We start from the raw sequence: 20917 nt of genomic DNA on the forward strand, positions 1-20917 counted from the left end.
CATCGCCCTTAGACTGCTTTATGGCCGAGAGGTTAAAAACAGAATTCTTAAAGTAGTCATATTATTTTATCGCTTTTTTGCGTTAAACAAGATGGCTACGTTGCCCATAATCGGTATTTACGCGAACTTAAAGTGTTTATAAATTCATTTCAATATTAAATTTTAACGCAAATATGTCACAAATGAGTATGTAAAACAAAATAAATTGTATTTAACTAATTTTCTTAAATCAAACAATAAATGTGAGCCGCTTACCCTTAGATCTTGTTTTAAGAAATGTTTACGGCGAAGAACTAATTTTATATTTTGAAACAAACAGTATATATTAATCGGTACTTATCCAGTTCATAACGCAATACCCGGCAACTCCAAGTCAGCATCTTCCGGCAAGTTACGTAAGTAGCTGGAACATGACGAAGCGATTATCCAATCAGCTGTCAGGAGACAAGTTTTAATAAAAACATAAAATTCATTAAATCAAGAAATTCTGGTGGGTTCTTGTCCAGAATTCAACCTAATTAAGAAAAAAAAATTGACTTTTTTAAAATAAGAAAGTTAATTAGAAAGCGAGTATAGTAAGTCTCGCTCCGCCATCTTTAATAAATATAGGCAATTACATCGCTCCTAACAACCTCTCCGAAAATAGAGATCAAAATCACTATTGTAATGGCTGTGATGTACTATGAATCGCTTAAAATCTATTTAAAAAAAAAAAAAACTTAAAAATACTTCATCAATTTATATGATTTTTGGAATATGACATTCTCATTTCGTGACGGGTACGTACATCATGAAGAATTTTCTTTTTAATTATGTTTAATTCTGGACAGCAGATATTTTTTTTTAACGAAAAATGACCTCCAACACGCTGTGATAACGGCGTGTTAATGGCTTTCTAAATAGAAAGCCGCTTTTAACAAGGGGAAGGTGGGGCGCCGTTTTTTTTTTTTTGTTTTTGTTTTTTAACTAATTGTCTAGCAGTTTATTACTTCAGCAGCTTTCGATTCCTTACACAACCTGTCAGAAGATGCGGGCACAGAGATTAGGTCGTTAACTGGATAAGTACCCATTAATCCTTATAGTTTCGTTGGCGATCAGAAAATACAAAAGAAGAAAAGGAAAAAACAGGAAGAAGCAAAATTGTGTTGTAAAAATATCCAATTATTTATTGTTTGCTTTTTTTGTTGTTGTTATTTTATTTATTTTCCATTTTAATTTTTTACAAACGTTTAATGAATTATCTTTCCAAAAAGAATTAAAGAAAAAGGAAAAATCGAAGCGGTACTAAATGAACTAAACAAACTCTTTAGTAAGTTGGTTGGTTGGTTGGTTGGTTGATTGGTTGATTGGTTTACGCCATATCAACACTTTTCGAGTTATTTAACGTCAGATTTAATAACCTTGGGAAACTATTTTTTTGTTTTGTTTTGTTTAAATTTATTTTTAATTTTTTTTTTACATAGGCATCACCATTTATCAAGGCCAAGAGGCCACTCGAGGATAAGGGCTAAAGTTTCAGTTGTGTAGCCTTCGACCTTCATCAGACATGTTCGTCGTTATCTTGGAAAAGACAGGAGAAAAGTTACTTTGCAGATGGTTTTTTTAATTTTATTTTTTTTTTACATAGGCATCACCATTTATCAAGGCCAAGAGGCCACTCGAGGATAAGGGCTAAAGAGTGTACAGTAGAAATTGGGCAATATAGTAGTAGAAACAACTTAAGTGGAACGGTTCATCAAAAACTTGTTTACGTTAGACTTGAAGACAACCATAATTGTAGTCAGCTGGAAAGCAGGTAAACAGAAGACAATTCCACAGGCGTGCACTTCGTAGAAAGAAGCTTTGATCATGGAATTTACGTTTAGGTTTAGGCACAGATAAAGAGTGTGGAAAATTATTGATAATGTTTTCAGCTAGTCTAGTGTTCCTTGTGAAAGTTTGGCGAGAGGGGACCATAGATTGAAGCTCAGTCGAACACTTTCCATGAAAATAACGATAAAGCAGAGACAAACTCGCAACATCTCTTCTGTGAGATAGACGTTGCAGCAAAGAGAAAAGGACATCTCCCACCAGGCCACGAAGTCTATTTTGAACCCTATCAAGGCAGGACAAGTCTTTTCTAGCAGCTCCTGCCCATATGTGGACGTATCTGGCTCTTATATAGATAGAGAATTGCATCAGCAGTGAGATATCTACTGTATCGATAGAAGGATCCCACCATTTTTCCAGCGGCCTTGGCAACAGATTTGATGTACGTATTCCATTTAAGATCAGGAGTAAAGGTCAAGCCCAGAAGCCTGTCAAAACTTGAGGCCTCCCCAAGACGAGAGCCATTCATTTTAATTGATGCCAGATGTGGATCAGAACGTTGATGATGTAAAGATAGAAGCTTGGTTTTAGATGCATTAAAAGTAACCAGCCACTTCTTTCCCCATTGTACAACGTGATCAAGACCAGAGGAGAGATAATCGGAGAGAACTTGGTCATTTACGGTCTTAGATGTGCTACCAGAGATAGTAGTGTCATCAGCATAACTGCCCACGAATGATGTAAGGATGTGATTTGGAAGATTGTTAATGTCGATCAGGAAGAGAGTTGGGCTCAGGATGGACCCCTGAGGGACTCCAGCATTAATACTGAGAGCTTCTAATTTCTGCCCATCAACCACTACTCTTATCAGAGAAAAATTATATAATAATTGAGAAGACATTTCCAGCTATACCGTAGCTGGAGATAGTGTGAAGTAAACCTTTATGCCATACTCTATCAAAGGCCTTTGATATGTCAAGAGCAATTGCCCTAGAAAGGTAGTTCTTTATATATTCAAATATATATTCACGAAATTTGGTTTGGTTGTTTCGTTTTGTGGCATATCAACTAGTGCTTGGATAATTAATCGGAATCGGGAATCGGAAAATCGAAACTTTTGAGTGTATTAGAATCGATATCGGAATAAAATAAATTGTGCTTATTTTCCGATGCCAAAAACGATTCTTTTAAATTTAATTTGGTTTTGTGAAAGCAAAATCTTCCACTACTAGTAGCAATAATAAAATAATAAATATTTATTAATTTTAAAGTACCAGTAAAAGTCAAATCTATAGATTAGCCCCCCCCCCGCAAGTGTATTTGTACGCTTGGGAAATATCTATATATTTAACATGTGTTTTTACGGTAAATGGATAAAAATAATCACTATATCGTTAAATATTTAGAGATTTATAAAAAATTGGAATCGGTAATTGTATCGGAATCGGGAAACATATTGGAATCATTCAATCATTACAATCATTTGTTAGTTCAGTCATTTTGATAAAGGTTTTTTTTTTTTTAGTGATGAGACGATTTTAATATATTTCCTGATTCCGATGCCATTATTGATTCCGTACTAAATTCCAGATTCTGATATAATTACTGAATCCGATTCCGATTCTTTATAAATCTTTAAATATTTAACTATAGAGTTGTTATTTTCCCTGATTATCGTAAAAACACGTGTTAAATGTGCAGATATTTACCAACCGTACAAATACAATTATGGAGGCGATGACCTGTAGAGTTTAGTTTTACTAGTAGTTTGAAATAAATAAATATTTATTGTTTTATCATTACTGTTAGCAGTGAAAGATTTTGCCTTAAACAAAATCAAATATAAAAAGACAATTAAAAGAATCGTTTTTTGGTATCGGAAAATAGTCACAATTTTTTCCGATTTCAATACCCCCAAAAGTTCTGATTTTTCCGATTCGGATTCATCGTCCCAACACTCATTTTTATGCTTTAACATGTTTATACCATCAAACAATTCTTCTTTGTGTTTGACTTGTTTTGTAGAGGAAGATTATTGTCTTGGATTTTGCAGAACATGATTGAGTTTTGCAAATGAGAATAGAAAAAAAAACAATGACATTAATATTACTTGTTTCAATCGGACTATTGTCCTCATCTTGAGTGTTATTGTGCAACGTTTCAGTTGTGTAACCTTCGACCTTCATCAGACATGTTCGCCGTTATATTGGAAAAGACAGGAGAAAAGTTACTTTGCAGATGGTTTCGTATTCTTGGAGTTGTTTTTTTTTGCCATGGTTTCGTACGTATGAGAAAAATAGGTTGAAAAAGGGGAGGCGACTCTAATAAAGTTCGACAGGGAATTATCTCCCTTTTATCATTGAAATTTTAAAGAGGGAGTTGTGCAAAGTTTTGTTTTTTTTACAATTAGAAGTTCTCATATGTTACTAATTTCTATGCTTCATCTTCTTGGTAATTTTTTTAGCATATTTGCTGCTTCTTTGAGTCGTCTGACTTTCTATCTTGCACCCGTGTCAATTTTTTGTCAATTTTTTTGACAATTTTTTTGTCAATTTTTTTTTTATCTCGTTCCACAAAGGGAAATGTGTCCCTTTTTCTTTCCATATATGATCAGCTAGTCGCGACTTTTCGATTTCTCCCTGTGTCACGGTTTTACGGTGTTCCTTTACCTTTAGGAGGCGATCGATCTCACCTCTGCATTAAATCTCATATAAACAGTTTTTTTTTGTCATGAAACTTTCGGTCGGGGCTTGACTCGTACTGGGTGATTTTTGAGAGTCGAGTCACTCTTGAATATTGTTCTGATGTCATATGGACTGCATATTAAAAAAAAAAAATCGGACAGGCTCTTTATGTATGGTGTGTAAACTGTGGCGAGTTTTCCGGTATTATCCTTTGATGTTTGCTCTAGGTTTTCCGGAGCCGATGCAACACGCTCTGTGTAGTTATTTTGGTAGAGGGTTATTTTTAGGTTGTCCATCTCCTGGTATGTGTTGCTGTCGCTATATATTGTTCTAGCATGGTGTTGTGAACACCGGACGATTCCTTTTTACATTATATGGATGATGGGAGTTGAAATTCAGGTATTGTCCCATAAAGGTTGGTTATATGGAAAATACAAAATTCTGATCCGTGCGAGTTATTAATGCATCTAGGAATGCTAGTTTGTTGTTGTTGTGTTTCTTTTCCATAGTGAACTGGATAGATGGACGAATGGAGTTCACATGGTCTAGTAAGCTTCGGGCGTCATCCTGCTGGGGTCACAGTATGAATGTATCATCCACATGTCGTAGCTACATAGTTGGTTTCAATGGTGTTGAGTTTATTGCTAACTTCTCGAAATGTTCCATGTATATGGTTAAAAACGTTGCACGAATAAAACTCAAGATGAGAACAATAGTCCAATCAAAACAAGTAACATAGACAATCGTTGTTCATCTAAAAAATTTAGAACTGTAATAACATTAAAGTTTGCTGCAATTCAGATCAGGAAGCCGGTATTAAACTTCCGTCCGGTAGTTTTATAAATGTTAATAATTGTCTGTTTCATTATTATTATTTGTTTCGTTTTTTGAAGCAGGTAAAAAAACCGACAAACCATTTTAAAATAACGTTTAATTAGTTTAAATAAAATGGTATAAGATGTTATCGGTCTAATTATGAGGTCTTTGTGAGGTGACGGTGGCTAAGTAGTTAACGACATAGACTGACAATCTGGTTGTGCTAAGTTCGAATCTAATTCGTTCCTCAGAAACATTTTCATTTAAGATGTTGGCAACCTTCACGTTCTTCACCCTGGTGTATTTCTAGAAATAATTCTTACTAGAGAGATATATGGGAAACCAATGCCAACAATAAAATCATTTGATGCATATGAAAAATGATACCCCCTCCCGACGTGATCTCAGACTTCAAATGTTCAGAATTTGTGATCCCAACAGAAATAAATAATCTGACGAAAATTATTTCTTTCATTCATGCATTTATTTATTAATTAAAAAGAAAAACGTATCAACCTGTAGTATTAGGCTGAGACAAAGGCCATTGTAGAAGTTTTAATTTTTATTTCGAATGATGTATTTTCAAATAAGTTTTCATTATAATACTTTTACTTTATTTATAATTTGAAAGAGCGTTTTTCGCTCTATCTAATCGTTTAAATTACAATCGTTTTAAGACAATTATGTTTTCGTTTTAAAACGTTGAATACAAGATCGGAAAAAGCAAATTCATATAATTTTCTTATTTCAATTTAAGCTAGGTCGTAAAGCTGCTGAAACAGCTCGCGATATCAACAAAGAGTTTGACACAGGAACAACTACTGAACGCACAGCACAATAGCAGTTATAGAAATTTGGTGTCGGTAACAAAAGTCTTGAAGATGATGATCGTAGTGATCGGTCATCAGATGTTGATAACAATCAATTAAGGGCCTTAGTCGAAGTCAGTCCACGCACAACTGTTGGAGAACTTGCTTCTGAATTAGACATAATGTATACGACGATTTCCAACCACTTGAGAGAGATTGGAAAGATAAAACAACTTGATAGATGGGTGCCTCATAGATTGAACGACAAGCAAAAGAAACGTCATTATAAAGTGTCATTTTCCCTTATTTTAAAAAACAAGAATGATCCGTTTCTTGACCAGGTTTTGACTTGCGATGAAAAGTGGGTTCTTTACAATAGGCAATGCTCAGCTCAGTGGTTAGATGCTAAAAAAGCTCCACGACACTTCCCGAAGCCAGAGTTGCACCAAAAGAAGGTCATGCTGACTGTATGGTGGTCTGCGACAGGTCTCATCCATTACAGTTTTTTCTTAATGCAGACGAAACCATTACGGCGGGGAAGTACTATCAACAAATGGATGAAACGCATCAGAAACTTCGACAACAACATCCATCATTAGTCAACAGAAAAGGCCCAATTCTCCTCCACAACAATGCCCGAACGCACGTGGGTCAACGAAACTCTGCCTCATCCACCATACTCTCAAGCCCTTTCACCTACTGACTATCACTTTTTCACGCATCTCAGCAACTTTGTATGAAAAATGCTTTAAAAGCCTAAGCGATATCAAAAACGCCGTCAGCGGCTTCATCTCCAGCAGAACTCAAGATTTTTACGTTACTGGCATAAATACATTTCTTTTGTGTTGGCAAAAGTGCGTTGATTCTGATGATGCTTATTTCGATCAATAAATATTTGTTTGAGCCGAGATATGTTCTTCTAAATTAAAAAATTAAAAACTGCAAGAACTTTCTTGTCAACCTGACATTTATGAACAAACGTGTTCTTTTCCTTAATTATATAGTTAGCAAGTCATACAAAAAGGTGTTGGAAACCTTCGCATGGTCTATCCCATAAATACTCAATATCTTTCTAGAAAGATTTCTATCTAGGAAGATATCAGGGAAACAAATGCTAAAAAATATTATTATCCATTTCATATGATTCCTATTGGTTGGTGACACGGTTTTTAACCTGCCAAGTCCAAATCCAATTCATTCAACAAAAACACTTTCAAATAGAACATCCTATTTGAAAGTGTTTCAAGACAACCTTCACGTGGCCCCTTCTGTAAGTCCCTGATGGCTTTTTTAAATAATTCTAATTAGAAAGATATCATGGAAATGGATGCCAACAATAGAATCATTCGTCTCATTCGTAATGAATGAATGGTTATGAGATTGATCATATCTTATAAATGGTGACCCCCGATGTAATCTTGGACTCCGCACATTAAGAATCTTTGTCTCCAACAAAAATAAAGGAAATAACAAAAGCTATTTTTTTTTCATATTCATTTATTTTATTTTTAATTAAAAAGAACTGTATAAATCGAATCATTATTTATAAACAAGCATGTTGTTCTCCTTAATTGAAAAGTCATACAAACGGGTGGTAGCCTCGTCGTCGTTGTTCGTGATAATCAGGCTGCTGTGTGGGTCGTGCATAAGAGTCTACATCGTGGAAACTGCCACCGTCGCTGTGGCTGTGACTGATTGGAGATGACGATCTGTGATGGTAACTTTTGTTATATTGGTGATGTTGCTGCTGATGATGATGGGACGAAGATGATGATGAGGATAGGGGAGATGGTCTGAAAGTGCCATTGCTTCTCGACAACAACGAACTGGGCGTCCGTCTTTCGTATGCGTTTGGGTACGGTCGATAGCGCGTTGGGGGTGGGTAACTGTCACACGGATCATCATTTCGAGAAGAGTAGTTTTCCCTGCCGATATGACTATTGAACCCCATCACATCGGTGTCACTACTGTTGTTTCTATGCTCACTGTTGTGACCACTGTTGTGACCAGTGTTGTGACCACTGTTGTGACCAGTGTTGTTGTGATAGTAACTACTATTGGTGTTATTTGCGCTGTAATCATTGCTTGGGTCATTAGTATTATTACTATTTCGGTCATAATACGGCGATGACAATAATCTCTGATAAGAAGAATCTCTTAAAGGGTTATTTAATCGGTATCCGTTATTGTTAAGATCAGCAAAACGGTCATTCTTTTGTGAATCCCAAAACCCGCTGCTACTATCAGAGATTCCGATATTTATAGAAGGGTTACGGTTGACGCCGTGTGATGTTTGCCCTCTGTAGTTTTCAAAATTATTGCGCCTGTTATTGTTGTTATTATTCAATAATGATGAATAGGCTCGACTTGGTCCCTTCGGACACTCCTTCGACCAATGTCCGGCTTTCCCACACCTGTAGCACACGCTTTTATTACCCATGCCAGGTTTGTGACGCACCTTGCTATAGGAGATTTCGACCTTTAGGGTTGCCCCATTCCATTCTGTGTCGTGGAGTTTATCGACGGCCAGTTTAGCATCCTCGCCGTCGGCAAAATGCACAAACCCGTAGTTCCTTACGATGTCGCATTCAACTACTTTACCGTGTTTTTCGAATAAAGAGCGAAAATCTTCTAAACTACATTTGTCGGGTAAATTTCCGACGTAAACTTTAGTTTGGAAATTCATTTTTTTTTATATATTTTTTAAAATAATTTTGTTGGTCGACCAACAGATTCCCGGAAAATGCCGGAGAAAAATAGCTACTATATTATTATTATTATTAGTAGTAGTAGTAGTAGTAGTAGTAGTAACAACGATATCAAATTGCTTGGTCTTTTGGCTGAGAATAAAGTGTAGTATCTGTTTTGATGCTACACTTAGTCTATTCTGTACTCCGTCACTGAAGGAATAGTCCTTCTAGACTGAGGAATTTTTCTATTTGTACCAATCTAGAACGCTCCTTTTCGAGGAGCTGGATTTCTCCACATTAAAAACCGACCTTGTGTCTAACTTTGTCTTCGTGGGGAGACAATAGGAACAATAATATGAAATTAAATACATTTACTAGCGAATAAAAAAAGTTCTAACAAAGTCGAACATGAAAGCGTGGATGCAGTTATTGTTGGAGTAAAAAATACCGTAAATTCTCTGTCAAAATATATTTTTTTTTAGCCAAAAATTTAAATAAATATTATTACACTTGTTTCTTTTATTATTTTACAAAGTAGTCACCACTTATCAAGGCCCGGGGGCCACTAGAGGATAAGGGTTAATGAGTGTATGGTAGTCAATGGGACAATATCGTAGTAATCGTTAATGGAAATTTGGTAAATTGGTTTACTTAAGGGGGACGGTTCATCAAGAACTTGTTTACGTTGGACTTGAAAACGACCGTATTGTAATCAGTTGGATAGCAGGATAACGGAAACAAGAAAAACATAAAATGAAGAAATATTGTTTAGGTGAGGAAGGGGTGCAATTTTTTTTTCTTTATAGTTAAGTAAACGGTTGGTTAACTATGAAATCCAATTGAGGATGAAATTGCGCAATTTGCGAAATTCAACTCTTCTTCAGGTAAAACTTTTTTTTTCTCCGTAGAGATTTTGTTTGTTGTTGTTGTTTTTTTTTTGTTTTGTTTTTTGTTTTGTTTTTTTTGTGTTTTTTTTCTCCGTAGAGATTTTGTTTGTTTATTTTTCCGTAACTAGAGTCGAGATTAGAACATTTCTTTAAAAATTTTATCCCACCTCAGATTTTTTTTTTTTTTTTTTTCGTCAATGTTTAATTCCGGTTAAATTTTGTCGCTTCGCGTCGTATTTCATTTTTTACTTTCTGATTTGGTTGCAGGCGCGGTGTTCATAATTTCTTGTCGCAAAAACCGATTCGAAGAAGAAAGTGCTGCCATCTCTGTAAAAAGAAAAACAGTCTTAAACAGCGTGCAATCTAAAAGAAGGTAAGACTATAAACGGAAGTATAAATAAAATATTTTTTGTAATTTTCCAGAATTCAAGCTAATTTTAAAAAAATACAGAAAAATCGGTACACATCCATCACAGAACGAAAATGTCTTATGCTAAACATCACGTATATTAATCAAGTACTTTATATATATATATATATATATATATATATATATATATATATATATACATATATATATATACATATATATATATATATACATATATATATATATATATATATATATATATACAGGGTGACCCCCAAAAACGGGCTCCAACTCTAATTAGGCCCCGTTTCTTGGTGTTTTGTCCGAATGCAATGAAACTTTGGTCATAACTAGTTTATTATATTCAAAACATCACATCAAAACACTAGGGTCTTTGACTTTTTTTCTCCGTTCTACAGTATATGTTCTAGATGGCCTCCATTTAGCTTTTGTTTTTTTTTTTGGGGAGGGGTCAACCTGCATATATATATATATATATATATATATATATATATATATATATATATATATATAACGCGAACCTGTTGCTTTGGTTGTTCGCGTTTGTCCACGTAGTGAGGCGTAAATCTATTTGCTTTTCACGTGAAAAATGTTTTAAGCAATCATAACAGAAGAAATTAAGGTAATCATTACGAATAGCGACATGGATTATTTTTTAAATGAATGCTTTGGAAAATTAGTCAAAATTTGTTTATGTTTTTTTAATTTTTGAGATGATGCTTGATATTTTCGATTATTTGGACTACTGTTCTCATCTTGAATGTTATTCTCACAATGTGTCGACCGATGTAACCACCGACCTTCTTACCTTCGACCTGTATCTTTTCGATCTAAGGAATCTGCACGAAATTCTGAACCGAGTCTTTTTATTTAATCTACGAGGTGAGAGGTAGCATACTCTTGTACCGTCAGCGATGAAAAGGTAGAAGTCTTAAGGGCGCTTCTACACTATTAGGACAAAATTTTGTAGTCGATACATGGAGTTTTCAGAAAAAAAAAAACAATGGTTTGTACTGATTTTTTTGTTTTTTGTCAATTCTAATAAATTACAATGTTAGCTTCCAAATTATGCAGTCGAAATTACCTAAATATTAATGAATTATTAAAACAAAACTTTAATCTTGTTAGCAGATGAAATATTGTATAAATCGAAACAGAAAATTACCTCCCTTTTAAACTCTCCTGTGTTTATTACAATCGTTTTCATCAAATTCTTTTTTTTTTCTTTAATAAATAATTTTTTAACTTATGGATTTTCGTAATTTTTGGATATAATCATCTTTCAAATACGAGGAATGCGTAGATACCATTATTTTCATGTGAAATTCCGAAATTTTCTCCTAATAGTGTAGAAGCGCCGCCTCAAGCAGTCTTAGTATCGCCCGAACTGAGGATTGGATCTTCAATTTCTAGAAGAGTATCGTTTAGAGTTGAATTTACCCAGTACAATATCCGTTACGCTACGAGTTTGAATTCGACAGAAAAATTTCCGAGTTTGACAAGATACAAGGTGAGAGGTTACATTGGCCGAAATGTTGTGAGAATAGTATTTAAGATGAGAACAGCAGTCCGAATGATCCGAATAATCCAAATAATCCAAATAATCCAAAAAGAATTACTCACTCATTGTGATCTGTGATTTGTGAAATGAAATGTGATTTGACATGATTAAAACCCGACAATTGGAAGAGAAGCTGCGGATATGTTTCCATTACGCCATGTCAAATCACACTTTATTTCCTTTTCAGATTGATTGTGGCTACTTCTTCTGATGAGTTAAGGGCATAATAGATTCACCGATTGATATAATAATTAAGAATTTAATTTTGCGTTACTTTCAATAATTGTAAAAGTCAACTGAATTAAAGGAATAAATTATAAGATCGTCAACATCATGAATTTTGGAATATAGTTTTTTTGTCATTTATTCTCTCTCTCTCTCTCTCTCTCTCTCTCTCTATATATATATATATATATATATATATATATATATATATATATATATATATATATATATATATATATATATATATCGATGCCTCCGTTCAGTGTCGAAAAACAAAGGATAGCGCCTATAGGGGCAGCTGCGCGTGTAATTGTGCGGCAAGGGTAGCACAATCCCCAATCACACCTCTCCTGAATCGGCACTGCTTGATTCCAGTGGCAAGGAGAGGGCCAGGACGACTGGAAACAATGCCGAGGTAAGTGGAAAGCACAGACAGCATCTAGAAGTCTCAAATGGTCACCCATTTAGTGCTGGCCAAGTTCAACGTTGCTTAGCTTCGGTGATCTGATGGGAATCGGTATGTCCACATGATTAGGCCGTACACACACACACACACACACACACACACACACATATATATATATATATATATATATATATATATATATATATAGTAAGTTATGAAATATACATGGCGATTAAGCTACACTGAATATTCCGCGTTTCATCCACTCCAGGACTCTTCAGGCTTATGCGCATAAGCCTGAAGAGTCCTAGAGTGGATGAAACGCGGAATATTTAGTGTAGCTTAATCGCTATATATATTTTATAAATTACTAACTAGCTCTACCTAGGTATTGAGCACTTGTGAAGTAAATACTTAAAGTTTACACATAAATCTATACTTTCGTATATTAATTTTATGTGAGTAAATGAAGTAGTTATATATATATATATATATATATATATATTTATGTATGTATATATATATATATATACATACACACACACGCATGTATATATATATATATATATATATATATATATATAACATGAAACCACGGAGTTAAAAAAAAAACACTTCTCATACCGAGTACATTAGCAAGAGCCAATTCAATATACTAGTTTCACTGTCACATGGAAAAAAATGCATCTCCGACAATATTAATAAAACTAATTGTTGCATCGGTTTTGCTACCATAACACTTTCCTTAAGATTTACCTTGCATCTCTCATTTTCCAACACCTAAAACATACGATTGCTTCCTTCTCAATACAGGCACATATTAGTTAATAGTACAAAAATAATATAGCTCGATAGAAACGTCAAAAGATTAAAAATTCTTGATACCCTTCATATAAAAGCCAAATATCGCACCATTAAAAATGTGAATCACGAAACTCGTCACATTTTAAGCGTGTAGCATAGTAATTAACACGAACAAATTCTTCGCCATTAAACAATCATAGTTTTGAATTTTGTACGCAGTTAACACGTAGTCACGTTCACATACAATGTCTCAATATTACACATGTTCATGTGGAAATAGTAAATTACTAGCCATTAAAAAACAATAGTAAAAGACATAGTTGTAGACTAATCCAATTTGATCATGGTTTGATGAACCAAATCTCTACTATTATATAAAAATCACTTTGTGTGTGTGTCTCTCTGTGTTAGTGTGTGTGTTTATGTGTGTGTTTGTGTGTGTGTGCATGTGTGTGTGTGCGCGCGTGTGTGTGTGCGCGCGTGTGTGTGTATGTGTGTGTGTGTGTGTGTGTGTGTGTGTGTGTGTGTGTGTGTGTGTGTGTGTGTGTGCAGCCTTTGAGACTTTACACGACCGGTCGCCACAGTCGATTGAAAATTTCTTGGGGCGACTAAAAGTCGTAAATCACCCGCCCGCCAATCGATAAAATTTCTTTAAATAAAGAAACGGGAAAAACTCATTTATTTTACGACCCTCAAATATGCGGTGATTTAGAATGACATATGTCTCATCATTTGTGAATTCTTTCATCTCTAGCTGTGAGACCGTTGGAATATCGTATTGAAAAAAGAGTGGTCACTCTAAAGGTCAACAAGAGGTCAAATTTACACATTCGGCGTGTTATCAAAATGTCGCCTTTATTTAGCTCTCTGATTTTGAAATTCATTTGGAAAAAAAATTCTTCGACGCTACAACTACATACACTTCATGCTTACAAAAGTAAAGACGAACATTTGAAAGAGGAAAAAATTATCGTTCCGTCAAACATCCGAAGAAATGATTCTTATTTCCATGGAACAATAATATGAATGATGCGATATAAAGAAACTGGTGTTGTATTTTAACGTTTTGTTGAATATTTACTGAAATGTTTGTAGTAATAAAATAGTTGATTTACGAGAGTTAAACAAATATTTTCTTGTTAGATTATACACGCGGTAATTTATTGAATTATTGTAAAATTATTCACTATTATTCACTGAAACAAAGACATAAAGTCGGACGAGTAAAAATATTTTGGGGCGAGTAAATTTTCCCTGATACTCGACTGGCGGTCGAGTGATTATTTTTTTTAAATCTCAAAGGCTGCGCGCGCGTGTGTGTGTGTGTGTGTGTGTGTGTGTGTGTGTGTGTGTGTGTGTGTGTGTGTGTGTGTGTGTGTGTGTGCGTGTGTGCGTGCGTGCGCGCTCGTGTGTGTGTGTGTGCGTGCGCGCTCGTGTGTGTGTGCGTGTGTGTGTGTGCGTGCGTGTGTGTGTGTGTCTGTGTGTGTGAATTCCTTATAGGTTCCGAAATTTCACAAAAAGCTAATTTATATGTCTGGCAGTGTTCTTAGATATGTTTTGTACAGAAAATCATCCGATAAGTCCCGAAAATCGAAAATATCCGATCTTAAAAATAGCTTTTCTCTCTTATAGATAAAAAGAAAAATAATTTACAGGGGAATACTTTACATTACACCGGGCAAAGATATAATAAAATTTTAATTTTAACAAATCATTTCTTCTAAAAAAAAATAGGTTTATTATGATCTGGATATAACCTAGTGGTAGAACATTCGATTACAGATCGAATGATCCTCTGTTCCAGCCCGCGTATACCTCACCATTTTATTTTATTAATTTCTTATTAATGAGTTCAATCTATGATAAAAGAAGACATACCATTTAAAATCGCCGCAAACCATTTCTTCGTTTGCATATTATAAAAATAAACATTAATCAAAAGTGACTTTTCCAGGGCATTCAGCGTCAAGTCAAAATATCAGCTGACGTGATATTTTAAACAGACACAGGCGGAATTTGAGAATGACATTATTGTATTTTATTTATTTATTTTATTTTATTTATTTTATTTTTATTTTTATTTATTTATTGCGAAATATTCTTCGTAACATATAATAATAGAGGATTGATTCTATAATAATACATGCACAATCGGCATAAATTAAAATATCAAGCGCGTATTGTACGACCGGGCAACACAGGGCTGTCAGCTAGTTGAAAGTAATCGCGAAAAAGGAGGTAAAAATGTACAAGAAACCCACGCAACTTAAATACACCAATTTGACTGAAATATTAAATGGACTATTTGGAATGTAGAAAAAATTAAAAAGTCAGTGATTCTTCAGATTGGCAAGTATGACAACAATTAAAAGTAAAGAAAATACAGAAGCATCAGTCTGATTTCGAGGTGAAAAATAAGCCTTATGTTCAATGCAGTTTAGTAGTAAAATCGCTAAAGTCATAAATTTCCATTTTCTTAGTTTCAAATAAAACTACTTGATCGATTTACGTGATTTTGGGAATATGACATCTTTGTTCTGTAACGAGTACGTACATCATAAGACTTTTCTGTATTTTCTTTACGTTTAATTGTCGGCATAAGTGGCACTCTGAATAAACACCAGAAAGACTCATCAAGGATAGCGGGTTGCTTAATAATATCTACTAAAATACAGAGAGAGAGAGAGAGAGAGAGAGAGAGAGAGAGAGAGAGGGGGGGGAGAGATGTTTAAACGGCCAACCCTGACTAGAAAAGAAGGTCGGATTGTTTTGCTACGACTATTAAAATTTTTAAACAACTATAAAATCCTTTCGCAATGCAACCCAAATATTAGGCAAATATTCAGGACTATTTTCATATGTAGTTTTTAAATACATATGGGATAAGATAGAGAAAGTAGCAACGCTAGTCGAAGTAAGTGTCCCTAATGATGCTGGCCTTAACAGAGCTGGGAGGGAAAAGATAACGAAATATCATGGCTTTACGTACGATATGAAAAGAAAGTGGAATCTTAAGAAGATTTCCATTATTCTAGTAATTATAGGAGAAACCGGACTCATGAAAAAGAATTTCAAAAAGATACCCGTCGAATATACCCGGTGAACTAAGTACAAGAAAGATACCAACAATTGCACTTAAAGGAACGGTTAGAATCTTTTTAAAAAATCTCTCGGTTGATGTGACTGAAATTGGAGGTGATTATCTGGCATCTGGTATGATGCCCCATTCCCATGAAAATCAAAATGATGAGAAAATTAAACACACACACACACACACACACACACACACACACACACACACACACACGTACACGCACACACAGAGAGTAAGTTATGAAAATATATGTGGCAATTAAGCTTTATTTTCATATTTTCATAATTTACTTGATCGCTCTACTCACATATTGAGCACTGTTGAAGTAAATGCTGAAACTCAATACATAAAATATATTTCTATTATAACATTTTATTTGGGTATATATATATATATATATATATATATATATATATATATATATATATATATATATATCGTCAAGAATGCGAGTTGTTTTAATTTGAATAAAATAAAATACGCATCAAGTGCGCTTAAAATCACAACGTAATATTAGAAAAATAAACAAATATTTTACTTGTTTGAAATTTATCACAAATATATTTCAGAGGTATACTCCATCTTCAGTGTGTTGTCTTGTTTCTTTTTTTTTTCCTTTTCTTCTTCCTGTTATAAAGTTTGAGAAAGAAGTCTGTTTGTAAGGAGCCGCACGTTGTATTATATTTTGAAATGTTTGCACTGTGCATAGGCAACGCGAAAATAACGTTAAAACACACACACAAACACACACAAACTGCAGTTGTTAGTGAGAGCCACTTCCGGGGACCAGTATAATAGCGTGGCGAGAATGAATGCATCGTGGTGAAGTACCGACGCATTTCATATGTATTTATATATTGAAGAGTTTAGCTTCCAAATAATCGCGTATATTATCTAATAATTTGTTCCTATAAAAATAAATATTAAGGAATATTAATATGCGAAATATATAGCCTAAATACAATTGTTGGCATAAACTAACTTTGTTTTATTTAGTTCAGTAAATTACTGTATTTATCTTTCGGCATAAAAACACAACTATGTGAGCGTTTACCTCTTCAATTTAGTTGGCAAGCGGAAGAACAAAAACAAAAAGCAACGTCGTCATCGTTGTCGTCGTCGAAGAAGATGGCGGCGTTTGTTTATTTCAAGTTTTTAGAAAAAATGTTAATGTAAAAATCACAAATATTTGGAAACTGCATAAATACATATGTAATGCTTAGTTTTGTTGCATTACCAGTAGACACACAGTGTGTTTTATGCTAAAAGAAATCAGTTTTAAGACTTCGTTGTGGTAAATATGTTTCCTAACGACGCCACATTGTAATGTTACTGAGCGTTCATTTATGAAACGATATACTAAGTATAGAGTAATGTTAAACTTTCTTTCCTTATTGAATAAGCTTTAAACAAAAAACGATTTTTTTAATCACATAAATAGGTTAGACGATATTTTTGTAAATAAACACAGCAGCTTACAGATACGAAAATAACATAGAATCGCAAAAATATAACTTAGTTGATTAGTTTGGATTAGAAAAAATAATTTAAATTAAATAAAGAAATAAAGAAAATTAATTTAAGAAATCAATGAATAGTATTAGTAAAACATATAAATGGACATAGGTAATTAGTGGTAAATTTGTTTGACTTTGTTTATGGAGATACGAAAATAGGTAAATATATAAATCTTTAAAAACTTTGCAATGATGCGATATAGGTAAAATATTTTCGCTTGTTTTCTTTTCCTTATATAGAAAATGGTTTCCATAATGTTTCATTGTTAAAGTGTTTTTTATTCAATAAATCTGACAAAAGGCTGTTTTTGTGAAAATTTTCAAACAACATGTTTGAATTTGCCCGAATAGTCTTGAAACAATTGTAACTAAGGATGAAATACATTATTTGTTGCTATCAAGCCATTCCTTGGTGTCTTGGTTTTTGCTAAAACAATATATATATATATATATATATATATATATATATATATATATATATATATATATATATATATATCCTCATGAGAGTTATATATATATATATATATATATTATATATATATAAAATAACATGTTTTATTAACTATTTGCTCTTTATATATATATATATATATATATATATATATATATATATATATATATATATATATATGAGCCAGTTTCGATCGGTGTAAGCACAGTATCTGTGGGACACATAGAATTGTTTTCGGTGACAAATAGTAGCGGTTGTAGAATTAACTATTTAGAATTAAAAGTAGGAACTCCTTCCTCTGTAGATGGTGTGATCGTGATGGTGTTGCGTGTTGGATGCAGTGTAGCATTTTATTATCACGACTGAATGAGTCTAAAATGGTTTTCAAAAGCTACATTAGACAGTGGCTAATAGGCTAGGTGTATTGAATTTTTATGTGGCATCTGTTGCTGCAAACCTACGATACTTTGGTCCAGAGAGAATTTCTGCAGTCATTTTATTATATAAAAGATGATATACACTCATGAGCAAAAAAAAAAAAAAAAAAAAAAATGGGACAAGTGTGAAAGAAGGAAGAAATCGATTTTTCAATATTTTTTCATGAATTTTTGTTAATTTTAATTGAAAATTTCTATTTTGCAGATCATTATTATTATAGCATATAATAATAAGTGGAAAAATGAATCCTAAAAATGGTAAGACTGCATCTTGGCGAGGATATAAAAAAACGAATTGCAGGATTAAGGCAATCCAAAATGATCTACAAGCAGATTTTTGATATTTTAAGAAAAGAAAAAGTGAAAATATCTCTTTTTGTAGTAAATCGAATCGGTCAAAGATTCGAAGTCGAACGCTTGTGAAAAGGGAAAGCTGGACCTGGTCGCCCTAGAGCATCGACTTTGAAGGACGACCACAGGCTTAAATTAACTGTTTTGAAGGATCGAAGGAAAACTTATGTTGACCATAGCAAAGAATTCAAAACAGGGTCTAGAAATTCTCTTTCTAGATATACAATATCTAGACAAATGGAAGAAATAGGATTTTCTTCTAAAAGCTGTGCAAAGAAGCCATTTTTATCTAAGAATAACATCAACGATAAAAAGATGGCAAGAAAAGTACAAACTGGTTCAAGAATGTTTTCTGGTCAGATGAATCAAGATTTTGTCTTGTTATTAATGCTCCCGATTCTCCCGAACGGTGCAATTGAAGAACTGGAGAAAGATTTTCGCCAATTTGCATAAAAACAACATTTAAACACGGGAATGGAGGGATAATGGTATGGGGAACTTTTACTGCAGCAGGAGTTGGGGAATTTATTAGATGTGAGAAATCAATCAATGCAAAGGAATACATTCGAGTATTAGAAATAGGACTGTTACTAAGTATCCAGAAGCTGGGAATATACCAGAACATTATTTTTAAACATGATAATGCCCCTGCACACACTGCTAAAGTCACAAAAATGGTTTTCTGATGATTCAATTAATGTGATATTTTGGCCAGGTCAAAGCCTATATTTAAACCCAATCGAGAATATTTGGTCCATAATATCTCGTGCATTGGCCGGAAGAACTTTTGAGAACAATGACAAATTGTGGGAAGCTTTGCAAAGCGGATGGAATAGCATCTCCTCTTCGCAGTGTTCCACTTTGGTTGAGAGCATGTCAAATATATTGATCTTTTAAAGAAATCAAAAGGGAATGCGATTCCGTCCTAAGCATTGATTGAAGTAAATGTCTTGTTCTGTGTTATTAGTCTCGTTTAAGTTTCCTTGTTCAATTGTTTTTTGTTCAGTATAGCTTTTAGTGCAATAAAATGTATAAAATTTGTTTGGCTCATTTTTTTTGCTCACGAGTGTATACTAACAGGCCGCCTGGCGTTGCTCGGTCGTAAGATATGCTTAAATGTGATATTGTAATTCATGCAGATTACGTATTCATTATTGTAGAGACAATTCTCTATCAGTTATTATACTGAACCTAATATATATATATATATATATATATATATATATATATATATATATATATATATATATATATATGTACCACCAGGACGCCCGGCGTTGCCCGGTTGTAAAATATGCATAAATATTATATTTTAATTCATACAGAAACTGAGACATGTGCATACGAGTATTATGCTTTTCTAAACGGTTCACGTCTTATAAGTAAAAAAAAAAAAAAAAATATTCGAGCTGAGATCGAAACCAAAACCTAGTGACAGTGAATCAAGTACGATAACCATTAGGCCAGCTTGACATGATTTTAAACAGTGTTTTCAATCCCACATTCTTGCATAAGGAAGCTGTCATGTGAACGATTCATGTACGCGCAACCGTGAAACAGTTTACATACAAACAGATAAAAAAGTTTTCAATTTCGCCCCCTTAGCAGCTTTTGTTTCTGGATGGAAAGCCAATTAATTTTTTTCACATGTCTGAATACCCTACATACCAAACTGTAAGTCTGTAGATAAAAACTTCGTTGAGTATATAGGTTGAGAGTTGCCCTCTCACAGGGACACACACAGTCTCACTTTAGCAAAAGTATCCGTCGTTGACTGGGTTCAAAAACAGCCGACAGAAAATGGACTCTGATTTATGAAAGTATGATAGGTTATGAAAAGACAGGGCTGTAAAGAGATAGCTTTGAATTTGAGGGTATCAAAACCAAAGCAAAATATGATGAAAGTAAAAATAAAATAGATAAACTCAATAATTTATTATACCATACCTGTTCACACTGAAACACTTATCACAATATTCTGT

The 20917-nt window shown here is 33.7% G+C and overlaps 1 protein-coding gene across 2 annotated transcripts in view; it reads right to left on the minus strand.

Moving 5' to 3' along the window:
- Positions 1 to 1187: 1187 nt before the first annotated feature.
- LOC145270222 (uncharacterized) overlaps positions 1188 to 20917 on the minus strand; it is a 27336-nt gene continuing 7606 nt past the window's right edge. For both annotated transcript variants that reach the window (XM_080125858.1, XM_080125856.1), the window contains exon 2: positions 1188 to 10022. In XM_080125858.1, coding sequence (XP_079981984.1) covers positions 7698 to 8804 — 1107 coding nt within the window. In that variant the 5' untranslated portion in view covers positions 8805 to 10022 and the 3' untranslated portion in view covers positions 1188 to 7697. The remainder of the gene's footprint in view (positions 10023 to 20917) is intronic.

Source organism: Euprymna scolopes, chromosome 4 (assembly GCF_053919585.1).
Source record: "Euprymna scolopes isolate OS-2025 chromosome 4, ASM5391958v1, whole genome shotgun sequence".
Lineage (NCBI taxonomy): Eukaryota > Metazoa > Mollusca > Cephalopoda > Sepiida > Sepiolidae > Euprymna > Euprymna scolopes.